The sequence below is a fragment of the Scomber scombrus genome, chromosome 4, assembly GCF_963691925.1.
Source record: "Scomber scombrus chromosome 4, fScoSco1.1, whole genome shotgun sequence".
NCBI lineage: Eukaryota > Metazoa > Chordata > Actinopteri > Scombriformes > Scombridae > Scomber > Scomber scombrus.
The window spans coordinates 10,101,355-10,128,153 of NC_084973.1; the positions used below are offsets into that span (position 1 = coordinate 10,101,355).

General features: G+C 40.9%; 3 protein-coding genes across 7 annotated transcripts; 2 read left to right on the top strand and 1 right to left on the bottom strand.

The window, feature by feature from the left end:
- Positions 1 to 382: 382 nt before the first annotated feature.
- kdm2ba (lysine (K)-specific demethylase 2Ba) lies at positions 383 to 11,303 on the top strand. Of its 4 annotated transcripts, none has more exons than XM_062417635.1 (10): positions 383 to 493; positions 4,092 to 4,316; positions 4,406 to 4,549; positions 5,362 to 5,448; positions 5,845 to 6,132; positions 6,270 to 7,087; positions 7,209 to 7,372; positions 7,486 to 7,647; positions 7,952 to 8,226; positions 9,937 to 11,303. In XM_062417635.1, exons 1-10 carry the CDS (start codon positions 440 to 442, stop codon positions 10,024 to 10,026), a joined length of 2,307 nt encoding a protein of 768 aa, XP_062273619.1. In that variant the 5' UTR covers positions 383 to 439; the 3' UTR covers positions 10,027 to 11,303. The 4 variants fall into 4 exon arrangements, with proteins under 4 accessions (XP_062273619.1, XP_062273616.1, XP_062273618.1 ...); XM_062417632.1 differs by having other exon boundaries at positions 7,952 to 8,170; XM_062417634.1 differs by having other exon boundaries at positions 5,854 to 6,132; positions 7,952 to 8,170.
- Positions 11,304 to 12,132: 829 nt separating this feature from the next.
- Positions 12,133 to 18,795, bottom strand: rnf34a (ring finger protein 34a). 2 transcript variants are annotated; one of them, XM_062417636.1, is made up of 8 exons: positions 18,640 to 18,795; positions 17,850 to 18,068; positions 16,646 to 17,032; positions 15,825 to 15,887; positions 15,320 to 15,521; positions 15,099 to 15,128; positions 14,828 to 14,869; positions 12,133 to 14,158 (listed from the first exon to the last, which is right to left on the bottom strand). In XM_062417636.1, the coding sequence occupies exons 1-8, from the start codon at positions 18,643 to 18,645 to the stop codon at positions 13,971 to 13,973; spliced, it is 1,137 nt and encodes a 378-aa protein (XP_062273620.1). In that variant the 5' UTR covers positions 18,646 to 18,795; the 3' UTR covers positions 12,133 to 13,970. The 2 variants fall into 2 exon arrangements, with proteins under 2 accessions (XP_062273620.1, XP_062273621.1); XM_062417637.1 differs by lacking the exon at positions 14,828 to 14,869.
- Positions 18,796 to 20,081: 1,286 nt separating this feature from the next.
- Positions 20,082 to 23,812, top strand: c4h5orf34 (chromosome 4 C5orf34 homolog). The gene is made up of 11 exons (XM_062417184.1): positions 20,082 to 20,315; positions 20,997 to 21,086; positions 21,174 to 21,506; positions 21,578 to 21,837; positions 21,938 to 22,036; positions 22,712 to 22,832; positions 22,937 to 23,028; positions 23,111 to 23,180; positions 23,270 to 23,346; positions 23,453 to 23,499; positions 23,631 to 23,812. Exons 1-11 carry the CDS (start codon positions 20,112 to 20,114, stop codon positions 23,810 to 23,812), a joined length of 1,575 nt encoding a protein of 524 aa, XP_062273168.1. The 5' UTR covers positions 20,082 to 20,111.
- Positions 23,813 to 26,799: the final 2,987 nt, after the last annotated feature.

Sequence of the window (26,799 nt, forward strand, 5' to 3'; positions counted from 1 at the left end):
CGAAGGCGGATGTATGTGGGAGTGAACCCTCTCGTTGTTACCTGCTTATCATTATTTCCTGTCACACAGATGCTGCATTCAAGTAACACGTTAAAAACTGTTAAAACGTTCGACATCGTCCCTGCGATGCCATGCAGTTTACTTTACTTTTTTTGTTGCCTGTATATCTTACATACCCCTGTTTATTAACAATGCATGTCTCATTCTTGTTATCTGCCTTCGCGACTGTTTTTAGTGTGATTTGAACACAATTTAATTGAATTGAAATGGATTTAGAAAGCTGGAGGTTGATATTTCCTTGTGTCTTGAACACAACCTAGTGGACACAGCTACCAGCGGCCTGTATGAAGGAGGGGGGGGGGGGGTGATCCGAGCTGGAGGAGTTTATTCAGCCATGTTAGTTTTCTCTGCTGTTCACAAACGATGAGAGAGAGGAGCCATGGCCTTGTCATTGAGCGGAGACGATGAGGAATATGATTCAGAGTCTGAGCAGGTCAGAGCTCCCCATAATTCATATATGTCCTCTCTGCGTGTTTGTTTTTTTAAATAGATATATTTATATATCAAAGTGTAGCGTTAACACGAGAAGCCGTGTGGTGTTTTTCTCCCGGTTGTCTTCGGTTAACGTTAAAGGTTTCACCCGCTCTTCTTCTCTGCGTCTTAAGCTAGCTCTGCTTTTTATCGAAAAGGAAAAATGTGTCCTTTTAAACCTTCTCCTACGACTTACTTGTGTTTAGAGGGGTAAAGTTGACCAAATTGTGTGTACATAGAGTAAAAAGGGACACGGGCTGCTTATTGATATCCTCTCCTTCTCGGACACCATCCAACACTGACCCATTTTGTACTGACCACCTCTGAAAACAGTCAGTTTCAGCCAGTAACGTTACAGATTGAGCTTTTATTGTGCTGTGACTTGAACAAACACATTAAGGACCTCCACTTGCTGTGAGAACATCTAATTTCACACTGGCACAAGCTGTGATTTTACACACGTTGCTCTCAATGACCTCCCACTTCTCCTTTTTAGAAAATGGTGATGAATTTCCTCACACTTCCTGAACTTGCTCTACCACTCTGTGCCCTTAAGGAGGATTTTTAAGCAAAATGTTGTTGAAGCAAAGGGCTGAGGAGGAGGGGGGATGGGGGAGAGGGAACAATGAAGTGGCTCTACTTCTGTTGCTTGGTGGGTTCCCAAACTGGGGTCCACAGTGACCCCTCGAGTCTCCCCCTGGCAAAATTGGGATTGGTTTGATTTCATGACTTTGTCCTCTTGCTTGTCACCAGGAAGAGGAATATGGACTCTAATGATGGCACCATGAGAGCAAAGTTTTTAATCTGTTATAAAGTGGGGTCCATATTCCACATGTCAGTTTAAGACACTTGACCTATGAATGTAATGTGTTAAAGTGCTGACACGACTTAGTTTTTGCGCCTTACGCAATGTTTATACAACCAACAAATCATCCCACAGTGCATTAAACAGTGTTTTTGACACATTGTTATGAGTGCATTAAGGGACACTGTGCACGAGCAGCCGTGGCACAAAATTAAAACCAGCCAACTGTTGGTAAAATAATGCGAGTAACTGATAGATTTATTTCACTCACTGACAGACAAAAACCATGTTAATTTATTGAGTGGTGAAAATTAAATCATTCATTAACCGGTGTATAAAACAGTAAAAATGTTTGCACCCTGTGAGCAGCAGATGATGAGCCGTGTGACTTCCCACTGAAATCTATGCTGAAGCTGAGTCAAAAGACTGCACTGAAAATATAGGCCATGTTTTTGTTCGTCGGCCTCAGCAAACTGATCCCAAATTCCTGACATATTACTCAAGAGTTACAGTAAAGATGGCTCAGCTGATAGTGTTCTGCTCTGTTTGCAGCCATTTTTAAAATACTGTTTATTTTATAAAGCAGCACATTAAATGATCTGTTACTGTGGCAGTGCAGGTTTAAGTGGCCCAGGAAATAGGGGGGGGGGTGCATGATTTATGAAATGCATAATTTGTGTATAAAATTGAGCATGGGTTTTTAAATCCAAATCGACCTGTTACTCTTATTTAAAGGCTCTGCGAACCTGATATTTCATTGGATATTAGGGAAAACACTTGTGTCAGAGCAGGTGGGGAGAATGAAGTAAAACATTGTGGGATGTTCACTTGACGGTCACAGCAGCCCTTGCTTTTTATGTTTCCCTCCCATTTTTCAACAGTAATCAAATGAATTTATGGAAAGCTGTCCGATGGATCTTGTCCTATTTTGACTAAACGCTCCATCAGCAGCAACAGCAGCAGCAGGATAAGTACAACCTTCAGTGTAGGAATAACAAAACAAGTCAAGAGAAATTCATTTGAACTAAAGGTTATATTTTTCCCAAATCTTCCTGAAGGCAAATACAGAAGATGGGTTTCTGGTAAGCGTGAAGGAACATGTTGTTATGAAGTTACATTAGCAATCCACTGATATGTCACAGTCAACAGAGTCGGGACTGGTTTCTCTCTCTTTCCAAGTACTGTCATTCACAGAGCATTAAGCTAGATTGTCGTTCACCTGGAATATCTTGTTCTGTTTCCATCAGGTTTTACCTGAGGCCTGTACCCACAAAGCCAGATCAGTGGGTTAGCTGGGTATCTTTTGTCTTAACTTTCACAATCACAATCTGGCTCCTCTTTTTAAAAAGGATCACCATGGAAACCGATGCTGCAGGTTAACTTCAGAAGATCAGATTTAAAAAAGTGACGATTAATAAAGAGCTGGGGTGTTTTTTTATAGCTCAGCAAATGCAGCTCCAGTCTTTCATGTGTCCACTCTGTGTTTCCTGTCCACAACACTCCAATGTCCTACAAAACCAAATCGCCATGCACATGAATACTATTAAACTAATTCAATTTTTTTGTTTTGATAGATATGAATTGAATGAAATGCACGGTATTTTTGTTGCTCAAGGAGCTACCTTCATCATTACAGTGCGAGCTGTTGTGTGTAGTAATCAGTGACAATATGTGACATCAGACAAAAATGCTCACAGCCTGACAGAAGAACATAACCTCCTCTGTGTGCTTATTTTTATCCATCTTTTGCACTCCACTGTGCGCACACACTCGCCACCAGCAAGGCAAATGTGTTGCCAAGGTAACCTCTCCTGCTAGAACAAGAATCACCGTAATGGCCTATGATTTGTCTTATTTTCATAGTGCTTTACTGCATTTCCATGGCAACAGCGAAGAGACTAAAAATAAATGTTAAAAAAAAGACAATTACGTGAATTTGTGGTGATGATTTTAAATTGGAGTGGCGTGTGTGTCAAGTCTTTTAATCTCCATTTACCTTTTCTTCATTTATCCCCATGAGTGATGCATATTAACAAGACAGGTGTTTGTTTGTTTTTTAAATGGCAAGTGGATCATTGAAGTCTTTCCTACAGTTAAAATCATCACAGTTAAAGAAATACATAGGTAAAAAAAATAATATAGGTAATATGTTTTTAATTAGCTTTTTATTAAAGGTTTCTGTTTTGATGTCATTTATAGAAAAATACATGGCAGTTAAAGCAGAGTTCCCTGTATACTTCATAATAAATAAATAAAAAATATATTTTTAACTTTGTGGATTATGGATTATTATTATTATTATTATTATTATTATTATTATTATTATTATAATATAATCTCGGTTCTTGCTGTACTGTAAATCCAAAGGCTTGGCATCACGTGGTGCATGACACTTAAGTAAATCCATCAGTCACAATTAGACATTCAAAATTGACTGATCACTGCCTGTTGCTTCATGACGCAACATGAATGACCTTCTATGACAAATAAATGAATATCACACATGCATACACTTGTTAAGTAACATATGATTCATCCATTAATGATATTAGAGTAACATTCCAAGCATCATTTTAATGTTAGTCCTGGTACACACGTTTCCCTTAGCTCAATACAGGTAAGCTGCCTAATATGCAGTATGTTGCACACCCACACACTACCTTGCTGGTAATAACTGACAGACTGTTTGTCGTCTCCCCCCACTGACACACATTGCATTGTTGTATCTAACCACTCTAACTTTGTGTCTTCACAGCAGCGGGCAGCCAACCGGCCGAAGCCCAAGATGGGGACATCTTCGGCTGTTAAGCTGCCGTCCAACCGCAGCTCGTCCGGAGCCAGACGCAGGAGGACACGCTGCCGAAAGTGCGAGGCGTGCCTCCGGACCGAGTGTGGAGAGTGTCACTTCTGCAAGGACATGAAGAAGTTCGGAGGGCCGGGGCGCATGAAGCAGTCCTGCATTATGAGACAGTGCATCGCGGTGAGTCAGCGGTGCACTCTTTTGAATATTAGATATAAAGTTTGCAAGGCACAAGGTGTAAAACTGTCTTTGTGTTTTCATCTGTGCAGCCGGTTCTGCCCCACACGGCGGTGTGCGTGGTGTGTAAGGAGGCTGGGAAGGAGGACACACTGGAAGAAGAGGAGGACAAGTTTAATTTCATGCTCATGGAGTGTTCCATCTGCAATGAGATCGTCCATCCCAACTGCCTCAAGGTACAAAGAGCCGTCCTGGGAACAGAGAACCGCTCCTCTTCCAAGTTATTCATTTGTTGACTCATGTGTGTTAAAGTGGTGTGCCAAGAATCCTGGGAACATGGTAACATAATGTGAGTGACTCAGATGGTTGTAATGTTGTCACAGAAGGTAAATGGATGAAGATTGTGTTGCTTATATAACATTCAACATACTTATCATATGAGTCAGAAGTCTTATGACTCAAACATGACAGTATCATGTTTGACGATTTGACAAAGCCACAAATGATCAGGAACTTGACTGACTTACCAACAATGGAGTGTACTCCCTTTAAAAGGAAGTGTCATTATTAACTTGACTAGTGGCAGCACTGAAGTCCTTTTGTTATAAAAGCAAAACAAAATGTAAAGCTGTACACACCCTGTTTGTAACTGTTCTATTAAAAACACAACAGGGCATTGCTAGCACAGGCTTGGACAAACCAGTTTTTCAGACATGCACTGTCTAGTTGTTTTGCAGCATGCAACAACTTAGGTGTTAAAGTGTTAGGTTTTCCCCCCCCCCTTCTTCAGTCTTATAGATAAGATGCAACAATTTAGAGATTACAGCGATTTAGAAGTGCACATTGCTCAAGGAGGAGTCTTTAACTTCTCTTTTTTGCTTAATGTGTGAAGCAAGAGTCTGCATGTTCAGCATGGCTGAGGTTAAATTCTGACCTGCCAAACAGTCACTTTCACTTCCCTTGTCTTGTTTGCGTTAAACAAACTGTACACAGGAGTCGATTGAAGCACGTCGTCGTTGTTTAAATCATTTTCTCTTCTATTCATCAGGTCAGCGACGCATCAGGAGTGGTGAATGATGAGCTTCCTAACTGCTGGGAGTGTCCCAAGTGCAACCATGCTGGGAAAAGTGGAAAAGTGAGTACAAATATGTGTGAGTCAGAAGATCTATATTAGGTAACAGGTTGCTAGTGTGTGTTTTCTGTTTTTTAACTCTGAAAATGGTACAGTTACTATAACAACAGGATTTTTTTTGAGTGTGTTTGTGTGTGTATTACTCATAGGTAATAGTTGCTTTTGCATTTCAGTTTATGTACATAGATCAGCTTGCCACTTCCTGTTTATACTGTCTAGTTTGTGAAAGTTTGTCACATGTTACTGTTTCAGAAGCAGGAATCCACTGACATACTATGCGTCATTGTTGTCGAGTGATGACTTTATTCAACTTTTTAAAATATGCCTGTAGCACAGCTGAGTTTGCTCGTCACTATAGGCTAAAGGTATAAAGTTGTCTTGCAAATTTTGTCCCCCTTGGCATTGAAGCAAAAAAGGGGTCCAGGGTTCAAGTATGCCTCCAACCTCCCTGGCTCTCTGCTGAGGGAACAGAAGCCTGTGAAGGAGGAGGGGGACATTTCTACTGCAGCCAAGAGGAGACCTGAAAGAGAGGAGACACCCCGGTACAGACCTGAGACAGATCTCCATCGACAGCCACCGCTACTCTCCCCCAGCAACCTGCCCCGGCCGAGGCCTGAGGACAAGCTGAGAAAAAAGAGGAAGCTTTTTGATGATGATGAGGAAGAGGACCTCAGCGTGAGGAAGAAGGTACGTGTCAGAAATGTCTTTCACAGAGCCACTGACTTCTAATTCTGTAACATAAGAAGGTTCAGATGCGGTGTTTAGAGTTAATTCCACTTCTACCAGAGTAACGTGAGTCATTTTCATGCTGTCTTCTCCTGCAGGAAAAGTCAGACGATCCTTATTATTCCAAACTTCTGCACCCAATCAAGACAGAAGAGGAGGACGAAGATGCATATGAGGAGGATGATGAAGAAGGAAAGGAGCCTCTCTTCCGGAGCAGTGCGGAGAGGAACAGGCGTTTGGGAGCCACTGAGGACGAAGTAGACGACAAAGACTCCAAGAACGAACTTTTGATTCCGTCCCTCAAAACGCCCATTGCAGACAGCGACCAGTCTCTCTGCAGCTCTCCGCAGGCCGGCCCCAGCAGCGAGGGCGGAAGCGAGACCCAGGAGAAAGGTCCGCGTCCGAAGGCTCGCCGTAAGCGCCGTTTACCGAACAGGGAACTGAGCAGGGAGCTGAGCAAAGCACTGAACCAGGAAATCCAGAAGACGGAGGACTGCTTGGCCAACGAGAACCGGCAGCCCCTCAAGATCGAGCCGGAGTTCGAAAACGAGGAACCCAAGAGGCTGTTCCGCAACGGCAGCGAGCTGGGGGATCAGAGGCCCCACCTCAAGACCAAAGAGATGAACGGGACCCCCTGGGAACTGCGCCACTTCTACCCCAGTCAGATCACTCCCCTGGGCTTCAACAGGAGCACGCCGACCAACCGGCCAGTGCCTCCACGCTCTCCGCCCAAGTGTGTCCAAATGGAGCGGCATGTCATCCGGCCTCCTCCGATAAGCCCACCTCCCGACAGACTGCCACTGAAAGACGGGAAAACCCACGTCATACAGCGCGAGGTCTGGATGAAGATCTTTGGCTATCTCACACACCAGGAGCTGTGTGTCTGCATGAGAGTTTGCAAGACATGGAACAGATGGTAAATACACAGCTCAGCTAAAACAGCATGTTTACATTTTTTACGTTCATTGAGTGTTCTGCTCCGCTGTGAGAGTACTGGTGTAACATGAAGACTGATCATGTTTCTTTTTGACGGTTAGGTGCTGCGATAAGAGACTGTGGAAAAAGATCGATCTGAACCGATGCACCTCCATCACTCCACTCATGCTGAGCGGGATTATCCGCCGTCAGCCTGGGACCCTGGACCTCAGTTGGACCAACATTTCCAAGAAACAATTAAGCTGGCTTATTAACAGATTGCCAGGTACCCAGCAATGATCAATTCTTCATCTATAGAGAACGAATACTATACATTTTTTTGTGGCTTGGTTTCTGCTTCAGTATTTTAGTCAGTATTTCTGTCGCTGTGTCTTTCAGGTCTGCGAGAGTTAAAGTTATCAGGGTGTTCTTGGGCGGCCGTATCTGCCCTGTGCACCTCCAGCTGCCCTCTCCTACGCACCCTGGATGTGCAGTGGGTGGAGGGACTGAAAGATGCCCAAATGAGGGACCTCCTTTCACCTCCCACAGACAACAGACCAGGTCAGCTCATTGGTTTAAATACAGCCACGGATAGGGGTTTGATTACCAATGTCTTGCTTGCTAAAATGCTTGAATACAGCCTCTTTAATTGTCCAATTGATGCAGAATATTACATAACCTGCTGAGAGTCTTATTGAAGTAATGTCACTTTACTAAATTTAAATTTATTTACTTTATTTTAAAACTCAGTTGAAGTAATCCGTTTTCTGTAGCTGATCCTTTTGCTCAGTCATGGAGGCTCATGCTAACTGTTCAAACTGGTTGACAAGTAGAGCTGAATTTGTTCTTTGTGATCGACTGACAGGTCAGCTGGATAACCGCTGCAAGTTGCGGAACGTGGAGGACCTGCTGCTGGCGGGGCTGGACATCACCGACACGTCTCTGCGCCTCATCAGTCGACAGATGCCTTTGCTGTCCAGGCTGGACCTGAGCTACTGCAACCATATCAACGACCAGTCAGTCAACCTGCTGACGGCGGCAGGGACCACGACCAGAGACTCCCTCACAAATATCAACCTGTCAGGTGAGGACAGGGACCTGAGGAACGTCAGCGCAGGAATATACAAATTCAGGATTGTAGTAAGTTAGATGGTTCTACTAGGAGACCGCCCAAATCAGCATTTCAGGGGTTTCACAGTTTCTTGTTGTGGCCTTGCTGGAGACCAATCACCATGTTGAGTTATTTTTAAATAGAACGGGCAGTTGGCATTACATTCTAAGTAATTCCAGAAGTCTACAATGGATAATTGGTTACCAAACCTTGACAAAAATGTATTTGAACTCAAACTGTGATCATTCCCTAAACCTAATTAAGTCATTTTTTGTACATAAACCTAACCAACCATAGTGTTGATATATCACACAAAACTTTTCTTTTTAATGCATATGTATATTTTTAATGTTTTTGGAAAGCACAGACAAACAATTTCCTGCCAGTAGTCATTGCAGATCAGAAATGCTTTTATGTGTGGTTCAATGTACAATGTACTGTATATTGTCATTAATTTGGAGGACGAGTTGAATATGTGTGACCCTGTCAGATGCAACAAAGCTAACGGGGGTTAGGGTTAGGGATGAACGTGGTCAATCAACACAGTCTGCACACTCGCACACACTCCTAAGAAAAGCACTAAGCACCAAACGTGTTAAATCAGCTGTGTGTGTGCGCAGGTGGGTAATGACATAATGCCAACTAACAAGAAACTGGTTTTGTGTGAAAAAGGCATATGATGTACGCCAGTCCTGAGCACCCAGCATGGGTAAATTAATGCAGCCTTGTACCTCATCTTCCTGCCTGTCCAGGTGCCTACAATAATTAATTACCTGTGGCAGATATTTAATTAGCCCTTTTAGGGCTTTTTAATGGAGGACATGTGGTGTGACAGTAGTTGTTTCAAGGTCCCAGCAGTTTGCATGCTGGCTCACTGTTGCACTGTTATGTCATGACAACAGCACCGTCGCTAATGTCATTAGTAACACCTGCGCTTTTGCTGAAGTGACAAAATAGGTCCATGCTGTGAAAAAGGTCCATGTAAGCAGAGTTTTCTGCTAACATTCATTTAAATCTTTGCATTCTCATATGTTCATGCTATGTTAACTGGAGAAAATATGACCCTTTTCATGCAACAACCAAATTGCATCATAGCTGATATTAATCAGAGAATAATTGGCTGTTGTGGGCTGTACTTAATACGTTATTACATTACCATACTCATTATGTGTGGGAGAAACATACTGAGATTAACACAAAACAGCAGTGGATAATAATAAAAACCATAAACTGCAGAAAGATGAGTGAATATAAAATACTGTAACATAAATACCCCTCTGGTTGATGAGACCTTTGTTCAGGTAGACATGAGATCCTCAAACTACATAAACCAAGAAGACTGGTAAATGTGCAACTCTCCCAACATAACACGTGCAACAAAACTAACAGGGGGTCAGAGAGATATCAGCCAAGCACGGTCTGAACACGTTCACACGATCTTCAGAAGATTAATTAGACACAAACTGTGTGGTTTAACACTTAAGGGAAGTCAATTGCAAACAAACTTTTGCAAAGACAAAGTAATACCTTGAGTCTTTCTGGCATGTAACAGTTTGGTGCTAGCAACAGAGCGTGCACTTTAAGATTTTGGACTTGATCGTCCAGCAAAATCAAAAAACATGTTACGCATCAAGAAGAAAAGATAATTAAATGATTTCCAAATTATTCTCTGCATGCATCACCTTTTTAAATATCAAGCTTGTGACTGATCGTTATTCTCTCTGTTCCTCTTTTTGTAGTTTGCAACCGGGTCACAGACCATTCCCTTAACTTCTTCAAGCGTTGTGGAAGCATCTGTCAAATTGACCTCCGCTTCTGCAAGCAGGTGACCAAGACGGCCTGCGAAAGGTTCATAGCAGAGATGTCTGTGAGCGTGCCATTTAGACTGAAAGAGGACAAACTGCTGCAGAAGACGAGCTAGTTCCTAACGGGACAAAACAGACTGAAAGGTCTTTGCACTTAATGGAACAAATATTTTTTTCTTTTCAAACTGGTCCTGTGATAAGTCTCTCACTCAGTGTCAAAATAAACTGAAAGGAGAGACAGAGATTTCTGGATAGAGATCTCAAATGGACTCTTCAAATGTAAGAGGCTGATAAACGATCACTGGACAGAGAAAAGAGGAAATAGCATGCATGTATTTGTGTTGAGATTTTACTTTTTATAAGACGTGCTTGTAACTGACTGTTGGGTTGTTTATTTTTATTCTTTGAATATTTGAAAAGCACAGTATTTTTATACGAGCAACATTTCATGAGTTTACAGCATCTTTCGCACCTGCTCAGGAGCTGAATATCACAGCGAGACTACACAAGATGTGAACTCCAATATTGTGCCATTCTTCACTTTTTCTTTCATATGACAGTGTCTCCTGTGAGCCAAAATCAGTTTTTGACACAAATAACTTCAGTATCAGACAAAAACAATGATCATGTACAGGAATAATATCTGACTTAACTATGATAAACACTCTGAAAATATATATAGAATGTATTTGAACAGTTATAAATTTAAGTAAACAAATTTCATATCATGTTACACCTCATTCGTCTTCAGTTAACACTTTTATGAACAGTTGAGTGCTGTGTTTGATGGGGGGTTTTCTCCAACATTTCGACATTAATTTATTATTTTTTTATTACAGTTTGTATTTATTCATGTATTTAGCAACTTGTACTTTGACATAGGTGTCTCACAGAGCTGGGTCGAATAATTCTTGCCAATAATTTATCGAGGTTGTTCGAGCTTATTGCAGGACCCAGTTAGTGGGATGTAACATTCAGAGCCAGTACCAGGATGTTGACTGTCACAGTAGGCAGGTGTGACCTACAGTTTAACCTGCACTGACTTAATATACTGCAGTCAGCCCCACACACCTGGTTCTCCGTACAGGTTTAAATAAACAACCAACTAAAAGACCTTTGCAAATAACTCATTTGCATAATGTTGAAATGATAACTCCATACAGTCGGTGTTGTGTGTACTTTGGGATGTGTTGTGCTGTAATTGATCTGCTATCGCCTCAGGTGAATGTGATAATGTTTATATTTGTAAATCCAAAAACTAAGTGCTAATATGCATTAAAAGAATTTCATTTGTACCATCAGTGAGTCTTTTGATTTTTCTTTGCCATGCGGTGTTTGAAAGTGCTGAAAAGATATCAGGCTCATTTGTTGTTGGAAGTAGAGGTCTGCCTTTCTGTTTTATGATCTCTTTAAATGAAGTAATGTGTCAATCTGACCCTCGAGGAAGAAGAAGAGGAGGCTCTGACAGTGTTCTGCCAACAGTCAGGTGGTCCACACTAATATATTTCAACAGTATTAGATGGGTTGCTATGAAATGTTGGACATTCAGGGTCCGCAGAATATGAATCAGTGATTCTGACTTGGTTTTTTTGGTCAGGGGGGGCGGCCCACGGCATAGGCCACATAGGTGGTTGCCAAATAAGGGAGGGGGCACCAAATGAGTGTTTTCGTTTTTCTTAGTGATAGGTGTGCTTCTATAAAACTTTTGGAAATACACATTTGTCCTCTCCTCTTAACAATGTTCCTCCATTGACTTGCATGTGTTTTCATCTGGTTTGATTTTTGATTTTCCCTACTTATGGCAGAAGGTATGACGTGGTGACAATAGAATGCAAAAATTAGAGAAATGTCTTTTGGGCATCCTCTCTATTTAATCGTGTTAACCCCTCGGAGTCCTAATCTCCAGGTTGGGAACCACGGATTGTGTGCTTTGATTCTGACCATGTGGAAAATGTAAATCGGGGCAGGACTATCATCTACAACAACCAAAATAAATGCAGTGAGTCTATTTTGTACCTATCCTCACATTTGACAAACTAAGAATATGGCCTGTTTGACATTCTTGACTAAAATTAAATATCTAACTTGTTGATACAGTTTATGTCACCAAAAAACAGTACAGGGACACGGTTTATGATGCATCTGTATACAAAAACAGACTTTTAATTAAAATCTTTAATTACCAAAATAAAAAGTTCAACATTCCCAAATACAAAGACCAAACCTTGCACACAATTACACCCTCTCTAAAGGAAAAGTGCAACCAGCTCCGCTACTGTTAATAATGGCAGGGGACATCTTTACTGTAATAGCAGCAGTGTTGACTTTGTGTGGGTACAGTACAGAGCTGGATATTTCTAAATGGGCAGGAGCGGAGGGGGAAAGGGGGGGACCAGAGTTGTATAAGGTAGGAAGGATGGGAATGATAGGGGGGGGGGGAACATAATCAGTGTCACACAGGCTGTTGTCATGCTCCGGTACAATAGAGAAAGATATTTCAAGCAAACCTATGCAGATTAACACATTTCAAATCACTTGACAAGAAAAACCTAACTCTGTAATTATAAACTAACCCAATCCCAGGGACATTTCAATAATCTGATATTACACAATTCAAATCAAATGGAAAAAAAATATAGATATATACATCTCATATGGATCAATATATGCAAATGTACATTAGCAAGTATTTATTTCTATATACTTTATATATCACAGGTATCAGTAAACTTGTAGCTATATCTTTGAATAGTTAGTTCATTACATTACTCCTACATAAGAGAAAATCAACTGAAAGCATTAAGACACTTCATTCCACTCCCAACAATATACGACGACAATGAAAAATAAAATAAAAACATTCAGTTTCACATCCACAGTTCAGCTGGAAAACAGGGAAGATGGTCGGATGAATTAGCACCGTTTTTTTGTTGTTTTGTCTCCGCTAAAGTGCAGAGACAGGACTGAGGTGACAGCGGAGATTAGCTATTGCTGTAATGACAGACTTTGTATGATCATTTTTAATTGTGCGAAGCATTACGATAAGCGCTTCTATAATAAAATAAGTGAACAAAACATGAATCACAATCATCAATCACCAATATTCTTGAATCACAAGGGCAGAGCGCCTGTTCATTTGTGGGCTGAGTAACACTCGAGTATCTCTGCTCTCTAATTTTTAAAAAACAACATGAGCTCAATGATTTTCTGATCAGCTTCCCTAGCTGACATTTACAAAGTTAGTGGTCTTTAAAAAAACAAAATCACTCAAGCTCTAGTTTGAACAAGTATTCAAGAATTAGGACACATCCTACCTCAGCCACCTTTACTGAGTTATAGTTTGCAGTGGATTGTGAGCAGTGGTGCATTAACAGTGTGAACAAAGTGCTTTCTGCTGAAGAATCACACACTGGCCCACACACAGTAGAGGGAAAAAATGGGTGAGAAGCATGAGGGCATAACCCATTATTTGGCACCTAGTTCTCTCACCCCCTCTCTTCTGTGGGGAGGTTTGGTGTGTGTCATCCTCGCTGTTACTAAGATGTGTAGTCACTTGCAGCAGTTGTAGAGAGAGGTGCTGAGTGCCGGCTACAATTTATAGGCAGATCTGAGGGTGATGAGTTGTGTATAACAAGCCTGCACGTGGCCGAGTGCCACACATTCTTTGCATTGAAAATCCGTTAGAAAGCAAAACAAACCCTTAGGAATGAGAGATATGTTTACTGGAGGAAACGACTCATGCTCACTGGCGAAACTGAAGAGTTCGATTCTTAAGAAAAACATGTTTTCCATAGTTTTTTAATGTGCAAATAAAGTGAGAATTTGGGGAATAAAAACATGGAACATCCACAAAAAAAAGTATTTTGGGGATTCAAAGGTAATGAGCTGCGTGGTTGATTTAAGGTACAGTCTCAGTCTGAGCTGCTACTGCTCTGAAGCAGGTGCTGTTGTGCTGCTGCAGTGTTGCATTAGGACTTGAAGACGTGCACGGCCCTCACGACATACTGTCTGCAGATCGGGCACTCGCTCATCCTCTTGCCGCACTTGGTGCAGGTCACCATGTGGCCGCACTCCAGGAGAACGCAGTCGATCGTAGCATCCATGCAGATCCTGCACAGGTTGTCATCATGGATCGTCAGCGGACCTTTCTCCCCATCTGTGAGAGAAAATCAAAGACACAGAAAGGGGAGTGGAAATGTTCGAAAACTACATTTAACAGATTGACTTTACCATGCAGTGAGGAGGGTGAGGGGGTGGGCGCAGTACTCAGCAGATCAGTAAAACACCTCATCCTATCCAGTGAGCCTCATCTTGGTAAGGTCAGCCTCACCAACTCTTGAAAAATGTCAACGCCTGATTATAGCTATGTGTCAAGATGTTTCTATGACAACCGCAGTCTTTATATCACTGGCAGCGTGCTGCTGAGGGACTGAACATAAACGGCTAACATACTGCAGTTCACAGTATAATTAGCTTCACATGGTGAACACATGAAGGATGATAGATTTCATGGTGGATTAATGTTGCTGGAGCATGATAAATGAAAGGGAAACTGAAATATTTAAACCATCTTCTTAAGTGGAATAAATTAACATTAATTTTCATCTTGCACCAAGCCGCAAGAGACCCTTGCAGTACATTACATTACATTTGCAGGGAAGGACCACATATAGGGAGGCATGAGAATGCATGAGAATGGCTTCACGGCGAATACAGAGGTGGTGTGATCATAAGCAGAGGTGACACTGTTCGTATGATGGAGGGGCGAAGTCACAGATGGCATGTGTTACAACGGCAACGGTGGCGAGGAAACTCGAATCCTTACCTCCAATGGCACCGTTGCAGATAGGAGGGGGGAAGGCCACCACTTAAGTGTGGGAGGAGTAAAGTAAGAGACAAATAATCATAATTCTGAATGAGGACACTCTTTTGAATGACTGCTTGTGTTCAGGTATGATTGGCTGCAGATATTGCAAATTATTAGTACAGCTCAAGAAATATTGTAGAAGTATTTGGAATCTATGAAGTTAAAAACAGGATGTGGTATCCAGTAGCGGTATCGAGGACATTGCGCACACAGATGGGTGACAGCTTACCTGTGGTTATCGTACTGCTCACATTTTCCACTGCAAAAGAGAAATTTGACTCAATTACTACGTGCATATATAGCACAGTGACAGGCTTACAAACGATATTAAACTACAGCTCATGCTTGTGTTGATTAGATACACAGTACAGTAAATTGTGACATATTGTATCGTTTCCTAATAAACAACAGCACGCAGTATTTACTCAAGAGTGACAAAAATATACCCACAGGATTTCCTGTTCTCCTCTGACTCTCTATAGAGTCTGCTGACTCGCTCCACCAGCTCCCACTTCTCGCAGCAACCTGAATAGTTGACAAAGTTCCTGGCCAGGATCTCCTTCAACTGCCGGACAGACAGGCCCTCAATGTCCCTCAAGCTGGAGATGTCTGAGAGAGAAGCTCTGGCCCGACGTCGCGTCTGAGGACTCACCTGAAACAGTCAAGATTGAAAATGATGCAGGTTTAATTAACTTGGTATTGATGCAGTCTCAATTGCAATCGTATTTCATTTTTAACCGTCAAATTGTTTTCCTTACTCCTCAAGTGTTGCAATACAAAATTATATTCTTTGAATATGATATAGTAATTATATTATAATTATAATTATATAATGCTTTGTCACCAAATATTTCTATTAACATTCAGCCAAAAACTGAAATGCATTAGACAATACTCTATACCTGAATGTTTTCATAAAGAGTAGTAAGAAATATGACAATCAGACAAAGATCACCTCAGGAGTGTGTTCACTGGGGTCCAAGTTGAGGAGAGAAACCGATGTGGCATCACCTATATCCTGCAATACAATAATAGCGACCACAGACTGTAAGTGTAGTCTACATGCGAGGAACAAGTCAGTACACAGAGGATTTGGATTAGACTTTCTTCAGACAGGTCACTAAAACCCTGGGAACAACAATACCTCTTACCTTCCATTCATAGAAAAGCTTACTGCTCCTCTAAGCAGGCCAAGTACAATTATTTATAGTGGATCCTGTCTGCCTGGAGCTGAGCTCCCTTTTCACTGCCAGTTTGTGTGTGCTAATTCTTCCCTTTTACTTTTCGCCTTCCTGCATTTCAGAATCCCGATCGGTTCCTGGATTACAAATTGCAGTAAAGTCAGGATGCGAAACAAACCTCAATTCAACACTTTGTTTTTGTATATTTGTCTATGGTAACATGTCAAGTGGTTCCCATATACTCATTCGTGGCAGCTCAACAAATACTCTCCCTCAATTGATGACATAAGGCACTAAGAATGCCAAAAGTTTGGTATTCAACCACACTTTCTTGTTTCACCCATGCCCATTTAGGTCTGCCACTGCCACAAATAACACTAATGTGGACTGTTCACAAATGTAACATCATCACTGAAAATCCAAATTTTCACTAGCCATGTTCAGTATTTTATCAGACCGCTAAGTTTCCAGAATGAGCAAAAAGGTGAAGTGATGACTACTTACAATATTATATATATGTAGGCTAAGAAACTTATCCCTATGCCTCCACAGATCATTTTAAGGAGTTAGCTGATGTGTGGTGTTTTAAACTGACCTGGTTGGTATCAGAGCTATCACTCCTGCTGAGCGGTTCCTCCTGAGAGGCGGCGAAAGCTGATAGCTCTGAGGCAGACTGCGTGGTAGAAGGGGTCGTCGTATACAGGGATCGTGAGGGAAGGCTGCCTGTTTCGAGGTCCTCCTCCTCTTCAATGCCTTGGTGACAGAGCACCAGGTCCACCAGGTCCTCTTTTTCCCTGCAGGTATCGGTGGGGATGTTACGGAGCAGCAGGTATTGACGCAGGTCCTTGACCCTTAGACGCATGAGCCGCGGCCGCTGAAAAGCTGTTGCCTTTAGCAAATGGCATGTGGAACAAATGCGCAGATTCTCCTGAAGCACGGAGCACAGAGAGCAGAAGCTCTTTTTGCAGTCGCAGCAAATATACTGGGGAAGAAACAGAGTGAAGAAAAACAAGATGATGAAAATATCTGCCATCATTTATGCACACCTTCTACCATTAGTTAATGCCAAAAATCCCACGTAACAGAATACCACATTTGACATAAGATGTGGCCAAATGTTTATAATTGCCACTTATTTTAAAATTTTAATATTAAATTATGACAAAAAACAGACGGCAAAGAGACAATATTTAACAAGTCCCTGGGAAGCATATCAATGCCAGAAAACATTTCCTGCATTTTTCAATCATCCACATCTGCTCTCCCTCTCCAGGCACAGTGACAGGAGGCTGCTCATTTCTTTTAAGTGACAAACATCAAACAGTAATAAATGCAAGACATGGGATTAGACTGGCACGGTGAGCAAGTGAAGCACAGGGTTCAGACAGAATAAGACCCAGAGCCATACATGAACATGAACCCCTGTGAAGATGATATCACAGAACCAGTATGTTGTCCATCTGTTTCTGCATCAGCTAGAACTGCACTGCGTTTCCACTAAGAAACTGTATCCTTTGGGTGAAAATTAAATTAACTTTAGCTCATTTTTTCCCATATAGTTTCAACTCTTTACAAACCAGTGGTCAGTTACACTCTGCTATATACAAGAGATTTATCCTTTTAATATTCTCTTTTTAAGATTAAGTGATATTCTAAAATATGAATCATTTACAGTACTGCAAATAATTAGTAATTCTGTCTTAAATATTAATCTGATATCCCCCCTATGTTTCTACACATGCACTCACCCAGTAAACAGGGTAATTCACATAGAGTGGCATCACACAGAGCATCCTTACCTTCCTCCTGAAGACTGAGAAGGCCTGGCCACAGGCCTTGCATACAAGACTGGGACTCCCTGAGCTGGTGGGCGGGTATGTAGAGTATCCCGCACTGGGTGCAAATCTGAAGGGTCCAGCGCCGGCCCCAAACCCTGGCTGCTGGCCTCTGACGGCCCCTGTACCCATGACTTCATTCAGCAGACCACAGCATGAAGCCCACATGGATGAGGCCCCTGCCTGTCATTCACACACATACAAACACACACACACACACCCTCACTTCAGTCTTCTCTGTCCTCCTCACACGGGTCTCGTTGTATGCTGACAGCATCTTAAACATACTGCATCTCTACCAGCATTTATACACCTGGTTACCACGGAAACAACTCTGTGTATAGAGATCACATATCATATAGGTGCTAACTATAGATGAGGTGGCTAAACTATGCAGTTAAACACCGGTGCAAGTGTAACACAACGAAGCCGTGCAGGCAGCTTTCACTGTCAAAACACAAGCAGGCAATTAGCCAAGTAGTTCAGGTATTTTTTTTTAAACAGCTGACATTAGCGTTGAAGAATAACTAACCCAACCTCCAATAACAAGAGACGTTTACTTCATTAATTTCATGACTAAAATGACTCTAGAGTCGATGTGTAAACGACGGTTTTGATAATTAGCTGGCACAGGCTAGTCGAGGCTAACTACAGCGTCAGCTCCCCGATACAAGAAGCTGCCTTTACATTAGCTGCTGCTAGCGACAGTCAGGAGCTACAACTGGCAACACGGGCTGTGTAAACAACACTGCACCTTCATTGCAGCTGCGGCGTGTCTACTGCGAAACCACAGGTTGACGGTGTAATCATTGCAATAAGGAGAGTCACTTATTTTAGCTGAACTGCCTGGATGCGTCTTGATGTGATCTGATGACAGCAACGACCGAGCCCGATCCTACTGCTTCTTCTTCTTCTTCCTGGAGTTTAATAGTGATGTTGTTTCTGCTGCCCTCTACAGGTCACATGAAGATGGGATCGTACCTTCCCAGCCATCAGACTGGACCAGCAACAGCTACTGACACTCTGTCTGCAAATGAGTGCAGCAACTCTGGATGCTCTACGACAGCGTATTAGGGCCATATGTGTTAAAAAAAATAAATAAATAAATAAAAAATACTGACCTGGAGGAGGGGGTGCTCCGCTGCATGAACAGGACGGCCACACATTTATTACCTTTTCACTTTTTTGATCACACATCAATATCTGCACTTCCACATACACTCACTTCCGTTTTACTCCTTCAAAATAAAATCTCACTGTGTAAATGTTCAACCGGAATAATCATATGTTTTACCTATTTAATAACTGTGGACCTATTTCTAGTTTTAAAAATAAACACAAATGATATTTTGAAGGTAATGAAAACGATGCTTTTATTTACAGATTTTGTTGTAGCTTAGTTTTAATTTTTATGACACTTTTGCTCAATACTGTGTTATTTATTTTTGTATTGGTATTGTTTGTCCTCTCTGTATAAATGTAATACAAGTATAATAATATATCAAATTAACTTCATTTATTTTGGCATTGTTACTACACTGAACGACACTGGCAAGAGTTGTCTAGTTTTATTAATGTTACATTCATGGTTGATTTTGCTTTATTCTATAAACAGGTTCTGTTTGGGTTTTTTTACGGTTACAACAGAAAGACTGAGAAACCAGTTTTCATCATCAATCTAGTCGTTATTTTAAGTTTCTTGCACTTATAAGAAGGCTGTAAAAACGGTTAGAATGTCAGTTTAATGTATTCTGTTGTTTTATTTATTTGATGTATAATTTATTTTTCTTCTTTTATTGTATTTAATTGTTTTTCTATTTCTAATGTGCTGTTTGTGACAACCCCTCTTTCCCATGATTGTTCACAATAATGTGCCTAATGTTACTTTAATTAATCAAGTTTTGAAAAAGGAGGGGGAAAAAGGGCACTTCCTGTCAATTCGCCCCTATTGTTGGCGATTTTCTTTCCTAGGACGTCGAAGTAATGACACGCTTACTGTAACACTAACCAATCACATTCCTCCTGCCTGAACCTGACCAATCGAACCAACGAAGGCAACGATTACTAGCGAATCAGAGGCAGAATAGGGTGGGTGATGACTTCGCCATCCTAGGAAAAAAGGGGGCTTCCTGTTGACGTTGAGTGACGCTTCAATGTTTTGAGTTTCAGCGCCTTCGTGATTCAGAGGTGTAGCAGGGTCCCGTTTGTCTCTATGAAGTTTAAACGATGGAAACCCACTCCAGCGTCAGTTTGATGGTCATGTATGAAGATGAGTCGGTCGATGTTCGCCGTGGAGACGGAGTCCAGCTGCAGCTGTCTCCATGTGGCTGTGAGTTCATTCTGGTGAAAGCCAAAGACCCCTGTGGTCATCCTCTGCAGCCCCCTGAGAGGCTCCGACAGAGGACCAGGTTCACCATCAGCACCTACAAGGTACTGACATCAGGGACCATAACTAAGTAACAAACGGCTTTATGCAGGGATAAGTGCACAGTTTGCTTATAGTTAGATTAGATTTTTATTTTGACCATGCTAAAAACGAAATCAAAATATATGTAAAAATAAAATAACCATAATTAAACATTTATGTTTGAATGGGCCTACTAATGAAGACCCTTTTTTATATTTTATCAATAAACTTGATGTTAAACATAAATATTCCAACTTTTTTGCCCCCAATGTTTTTGATTGATTACACAACTCAATCAAAAAAATAAAACTATCAAAACTGTCAGAACTAAACAAACAAAACAACAACCTATACTTCCTGTTCCCTGTCTTACTATGCCAGTTTCCCTCTCGGATCATCCATCTCATTTCCATTCAATGTTATTTTTAAACACTTGTTTAAACTTATTAAATGCTCTACATGTTTTCACTTCCTCAACCCAGTTGTTCCATAACTGAACGACTGTAATGATATTTCAATGACTATTGAGTAATAATAGTTATTTTGCTAAATATGATTTGAACTGTTTTGAAGTCATCAAAATCTTTAAATTTTAGTGCTTTTTACTGAGTGGGTTTGGTTCTTTTTTGAAGTATGAAGATAGTTATATGTCATATATTCTTGTTTGCTTGCCACATTTTCTTCAATCCGCTGTTATTTCACAGGACCTGATGGAAGCTGCGTTGACATTTAGGAATAAATATGCTAGTCGACCGTATTTACCAGAGGAGCTCATCCCTGCTGCCCACAAAAAGGTACAAAGAGTGATTCTGATTGTCCAGTATGTCCCTCTTAAAAAGTGGGCTATGATATTATTGATTGCATATCTTCCTACCCTGCAGCCTTTTTTCAGTATCGACTCAGATGTGCACTGGCCCGCCTGGTCCTCCTGTGATGCGGAGCTCGGACCAGGAGGTGAGACCGTCATCAGGTCGGAGGAGGGACGAGCCGCTCTGATGCTGTCTCCCTCGGGCGAAGAATTCTCCGTTGAGTTCACATGCAGCCTCAGCCAGACTCACAGACAGCAGCACAGCATGCAGCAATTGAGTGGAGACCACGTTAGCAGTCTGACCTTTCAGGGGGATGATGAGACCAAAGAGGAAAACAGAAGGGATCAGTCACTCAAATCCAGATGTTCTCCTGGGATCATCACCCACAGCGCTGCCCAGCCAAAGGTAATTCTTCTTGATTTTTCAGTGCTTACATCTCAGCTTTGATGGAGGATTTAACTTCTCTTCCTTTTCAGCCAGAGGAGATGTACCAGTGCACCACAGTGGTCCAGCATCACTCCTGCTTTGCCGTTGCCCACACTTGGCACTACCCTCTCTCCCTGGCTCGCCACCACTGGACAGCTCGTCTCTCTGAACCTCCTGAAGATGTTGAAGCAGAGGGAACCAGGCATTCAAACCAGGCAGACAGCGGAATACACACATTAAATATTGGAGAGATCAAATCTGGCCTTCCTCAGTCATTGCCTCTCACATGTTCATCACCTCATTGGCACAGGTTCATTGATCAGCTGGCTTTAGTACATAACAGATATATACCACTCTCTTTAACACTGTTCACTGACTGATTTGTTGTTTCTTTGCTTATGTGTTTTAAGGTGGAAAATTAAAGACCCCCTGGCCACAAACGAACAATCAGATCAAAACTTTGCAACAGATCCTGTAAAAGTGATGTGGTGTCAAGGAGTGATCTACAGGTATGCAGATTTGAAAGTTAACAAGAGCTTTGAATATCTATGAAATGTGTCTTCTCTTTTTTTAATATTTGATCAAGCTGCATTTTCAGAGTGAATTATTTCAAGACGTTTCAAGATCACGAGTAAACTTGAGTCCTCTCTGAATTCTATCTTTAAACTGTGACAAAACATGCCAATCTGAGGCCTTATATTATATTTCATCAAATGTTGCCTTTGAAGTGGTTTTCATTGTGTACAAGCTTATGATTAAAAGCTAAGTTCAAGCATTATTTGTTTGGTAAAGGCAGAAAATAAAAAATAGAGATATATCACAAAACAACTTCTAAAACTCCAGTAAGTAATTTATTTGACCACTTGGGGGCAGAATACAGCTTTACACACAAAAATACATATCATCTCATTGTTAGCAAACAGTTGCTCTTTTACTCATTTAGCAGATAAGAAGCAACATGAATATTCACTTGAAGTCCAATATTCATTCATTTTAGCCATTAATATCTGAGGGAAACATCTGGCTCTTCAGCTGCTAAACGTTCAACTGTGTTCTCCAACTATATGATTCTGTTTCAGCTCATCATTTCTTGAGTAGGAACCCTTCAAACACACAAATGTGTTTGTAGTGATACATGATGCTTGCAGCTTCACTTTGTTCGTGCCTGTATGTCCTCTGTGTAGGATACTGAGCGGGGCTGTGCCAGTCATTGAGGTTTCTCTAGGAGATGGATCAGTCATCCGGTCTAACGGTGTCCTTAACACTTATTTCACCCATCACAAGCCTGAGCTCCAGTCAGGGAGGGTAAATGTAAGACTCTCATCTTAATATCTATTGTGCTGTATTGCAATAGCATGTTATCCTTTGAAAGCTGCACATGGAAGTCTAAATCACGGATTGTGTCACAGGTGAAAGAGGTAACGTACCACCTGAACAATCTTCCACCTGATGTGCCTGGACAGGTGTACTCTATATGCTCTGTTGTGAATCGTGCGAGCAGGTAAGCTGCTGCTTCATCACTCTCATGAATTTGGTGACCTTATTTCCTTCAACTCTCCGACCATCAAGTTACTGTTTTCCAGGATCCTCGCTTGCTACGACCAAGCCAAGCAATCGCTGAAGCTCCCAGTCACACCCAGCTGCTTACAAGAGGTGAAAGAACAGATCTTTTGTGACTACTACTATTAATATCTATTTACACAGTATTCAGTTTTCTTAATTGACTGTTATCTGGATTATAGGATAGACATTTTTCTAAACCAGAAATACTTGAAGTAAACCTGACCAATCCTACAACTGTTGAAACGGTAGAAAGTCGGTGAGTTATATTTTTCTGATCATTCTTATTATATTTACATATTATATGTTCATTTCTGTATTACCAGCTTGTTTATAATGTCCATACTACTTTCTGCTCACTTCAGGTCAGATCTTGTAGCTGCAGAACTGGAGAAGATAAAACGATTCAACTGTATCCTTCAACAGTTTTTTGGTGTGAAATTGAACAAATGAAGCATGTTTATTGTAATTGCATTAGGTGGTAATCAGGTTACATGTGCAGGAATGAAGGAATGTTTGTGCTCTTTAACATCCTGTGCCCAGTCCTGCTGGAGAATAACTACCTGCTGGGAAGTGAGAAAAGAAGTGCACGACTGGAAGATAGTCGTGTAGAGCAGGTGACTGTTGAGCAGGTGAATGAGAGCTGCATAGCCGAGGCTCTTCAGAGGACATCCAAAGCCATACAGGACATCGATGCTCTCATATCTGCTGCTACACTGACTTGAAAGAGTCCTTCTCAGAAGAAAAGTCTGAGCTTGACTTCAAAGATATTAAGCCATTTTTTTGCTACGTGTAGAGACTCAAATAAAGATCTTTATGTTGATGGTGGTTTTTAATTTGATTTGGATTTATGAATTATGAATCGTTGGATTACTGATGGCCAAATGTTCAAACGCTGGCATGAATATATATCCATGGCTGAAAATGTACTCACAGAAAACGTTTTCCCAGTCGATAATGTTACTACACAGTCTCTTCTTCAACGTATAGGACCTTGCAATGATGCTGTGGCTTTAACACCTTGATGTTTCCTCCTTACCACATTGTAGTTAAAGAGTGTGACTCATAAATAGACGCCTTGGTATGAGGTACAGTTTTCACTTTTACTGGGTTATAAACTTGAGTGGATGAGTGTTTAATTAGGTCACAGCTTAAACGAGCTCAACCATATAGCCCAGGTGCACAAAGTATATTAGTATAACAAACATTACATGCTAAATTGTGATTATCAATTTTCAACTTGAAGTACAGCTCAAAAGAAAAAGCACCTGAATCTATATCTTTGAGAAATGTTGGCACTTCGCTGCCACAAACCAAATTAAGTCTTTATAAGATTTCCACATAGCCAATCTTTTGTTCAAATTCTTCCTCTCAGGAGAAAGACTCAATCTCTCAACACCAAAACCTGTTGAGGCAGTAACTGCTTGCTTTGCATCTGCTTTTTATATTGCAAACAAGACATAAGGTTATAGTTATCCAAAGGTTTTTACATTTCAAAATGTTCTCTCAAATGTCATATGTCTTGAACACATTTTTAGTTTATGCCCTACTCATCATCTGGGTTGGTGGGTGTTACAGTCATACCAAACTGAGAGCAGTTGTCTTTTCTTACTCGATAGAAGAGTAACTTCCTATGCAGGTGGAACATTTTTAGAGAACCACTATATCACACCCAGTCTGGCCACACTGACATACAAACAGCACTTGTATGCAAACCAGTGATCAGGTGAGTGTCAGTTACTGACTCATTTTTTTAATCAAAATATGTTCCTGCAATTCTGCCTTTAAAAAACAAACAAACTCCTTTATCAGTTTTTCTCTTATCTTTTTACCCCTAAAGTGTGCATGTAATATTTTTTCAATTTATGATATCTGATATAACATCTATTAACAATTGGGGATTTTCCTTTTTTTCCTTTCCTAAAAGTAGAAAAATGTCACTTATTTTAAAAAAGTATCATACTTTTTAGACTGAACACGAATTATTTCATTTCGCTCTGTATACAGGAAAGTCATACAGCATATATCGGTCTAATGACTCAATTCAACGAAACAGGCAAGTCTATGCAAGATGCTTCTAGTAAACTGGCTGTCCAACAAAAGGACTGCGATGTATCATCTGTGCGGGGCATAGTATCTACTCTGAAGCAGAATCTATCGTGTGATGCATATACAGCCAGCAGCTCTCACACTCCTAAGCCTGAATTTAGGAGTATATTCGCAGCTACCCCCCTAATAGTGAATTTGGGATCATCATCACTCAGACACACTGACACTTCCTTCAAGCCCAGTCTTTCCAAAAATGCATTGATGAAATCTCAGAAACTGAACAATACAACAACATTTGGAAGTCAAAATAAATTTCAACTGGAGAGCACTGACCCATCTGTTCCAATGAGGAGAAGCCTTCCTGATATACTTAATCTGGGAAGTCCTCCTTCAAAGCCTGACAGACCTCCAGTTGTTAACATTGATCGGTTTGGAAGAAACAGAACATCTCTGAATGATGGTGAGATACAGTGATAAATGCTGTTAGACTATTATAAGTTATTGCTCTTTCAAATATGTAAACTGCATCTTAATGTTCAATGTGTTAAACTATGATGGCATTTTCATGTGATAGGACAAGGGATGAAGATTCCACGACCACCTTTACATTCATGCCCGTCATCAAACCAAGCAGCTGCTTTGTAAGTGGTGATATTGCAGAGTTGAGATACTGTTAGATAGAAAATTGTGAATGCACTATCTGCTCCAATCTGTCTAAAAAATGTAACACAATCTCTCTTCATAATCAAGGTGCCAACAGTTGGTCGATGAGGAGATCTACGATGATTGCATCACGAACCCTCCACCAGTTCCCCCTAAAGGTTCCTCCACCACTTCCCTTTTAAAAAAAACACTATATATAACCTCTATTATTTCAATCAGTCAGGTGTTCAGGGGTATCTAAAATGTTATATGCAACATTGTATGCACAAAAGCAAATTAAATCAATTAAAGGTCACTGAATGACTTGTTCCATTGTCTCCACAGGACAGTCTTCAAATAGGACAGAGGTAATAACTGCTTTTGTTAGATTACTTTTGGAAAACAACAGTGGTTAGTTCAAATACTGTAGCAATTATATCATCTGTTATTCGTCATCATTTTGAACCTTATTTTCTCTACAGACTGACCAGAGAAAAAAAATGAAAGATGAACTTGCAAAAATATGGTGAGGAAATGTGTGACATAATTATGTGTACTATATATTTTAATTTATTTGCATTACCCCTCTCAAAAGCAATCATTTTCCTTGAGGCATCAAGGATGTTTAGGCAACATGTTCCCTCATGTCAAGCTCTACTGTCTAAGAGTGAAAACATGACTATTTTTAATCTTTCCACAGGACAAAACAAGCAGAGGAATCTAAAACCCATCAAGAAAGTAATAGTGGAAAAGAGGACACAAACAAAGCCGCAGAGAAGAAACAGGCAGTAAGTGGCTCCAGTAAATGTTTTCATTATAACGTTTGTACCAAAATGGTGTTTTTAATTAAAATTTGATGGAATGATAATGATAATTAGGAGCCAAAAGGAACCACTGGCTCAGAGGAAATGAAAGGGAAAGACATAAAAGCAAAGAAAAGGGAGAAAACAAAACTGAAAAAACAGCAGAAAGTCAAAGAAAAGAAGGAACGAGAAGCAAAGAAGTTTCAGGTAAATGCACA

Excerpts from the sequence above, each read along its gene's own strand:
- c4h5orf34 (XM_062417184.1), top strand. The coding sequence starts at position 20,112 with ATGGAAACCCACTCCAGCGTCAGTTTGATGGTCATGTATGAAGATGAG. Across the intron at positions 23,029-23,110 it reads GTTGTGAATCGTGCGAGCAG|GATCCTCGCTTGCTACGACC; the intron begins GTAAGCTGCTGC and ends ACTGTTTTCCAG. Across the intron at positions 23,181-23,269 it reads CACCCAGCTGCTTACAAGAG|GATAGACATTTTTCTAAACC; the intron begins GTGAAAGAACAG and ends TCTGGATTATAG.
- kdm2ba (XM_062417632.1), top strand. The coding sequence starts at position 440 with ATGGCCTTGTCATTGAGCGGAGACGATGAGGAATATGATTCAGAGTCT. Across the intron at positions 6,133-6,269 it reads ACCTCAGCGTGAGGAAGAAG|GAAAAGTCAGACGATCCTTA; the intron begins GTACGTGTCAGA and ends CTTCTCCTGCAG. Across the intron at positions 8,171-9,936 it reads CACAAATATCAACCTGTCAG|TTTGCAACCGGGTCACAGAC; the intron begins GTGAGGACAGGG and ends CTCTTTTTGTAG.
- rnf34a (XM_062417636.1), bottom strand. Across the intron at positions 15,888-16,645 it reads ATAGCTCTGATACCAACCAG|GATATAGGTGATGCCACATC; the intron begins GTCAGTTTAAAA and ends ATTGTATTGCAG. Across the intron at positions 14,870-15,098 it reads GAGCAGTACGATAACCACAG|TGGTGGCCTTCCCCCCTCCT; the intron begins GTAAGCTGTCAC and ends CCCACACTTAAG.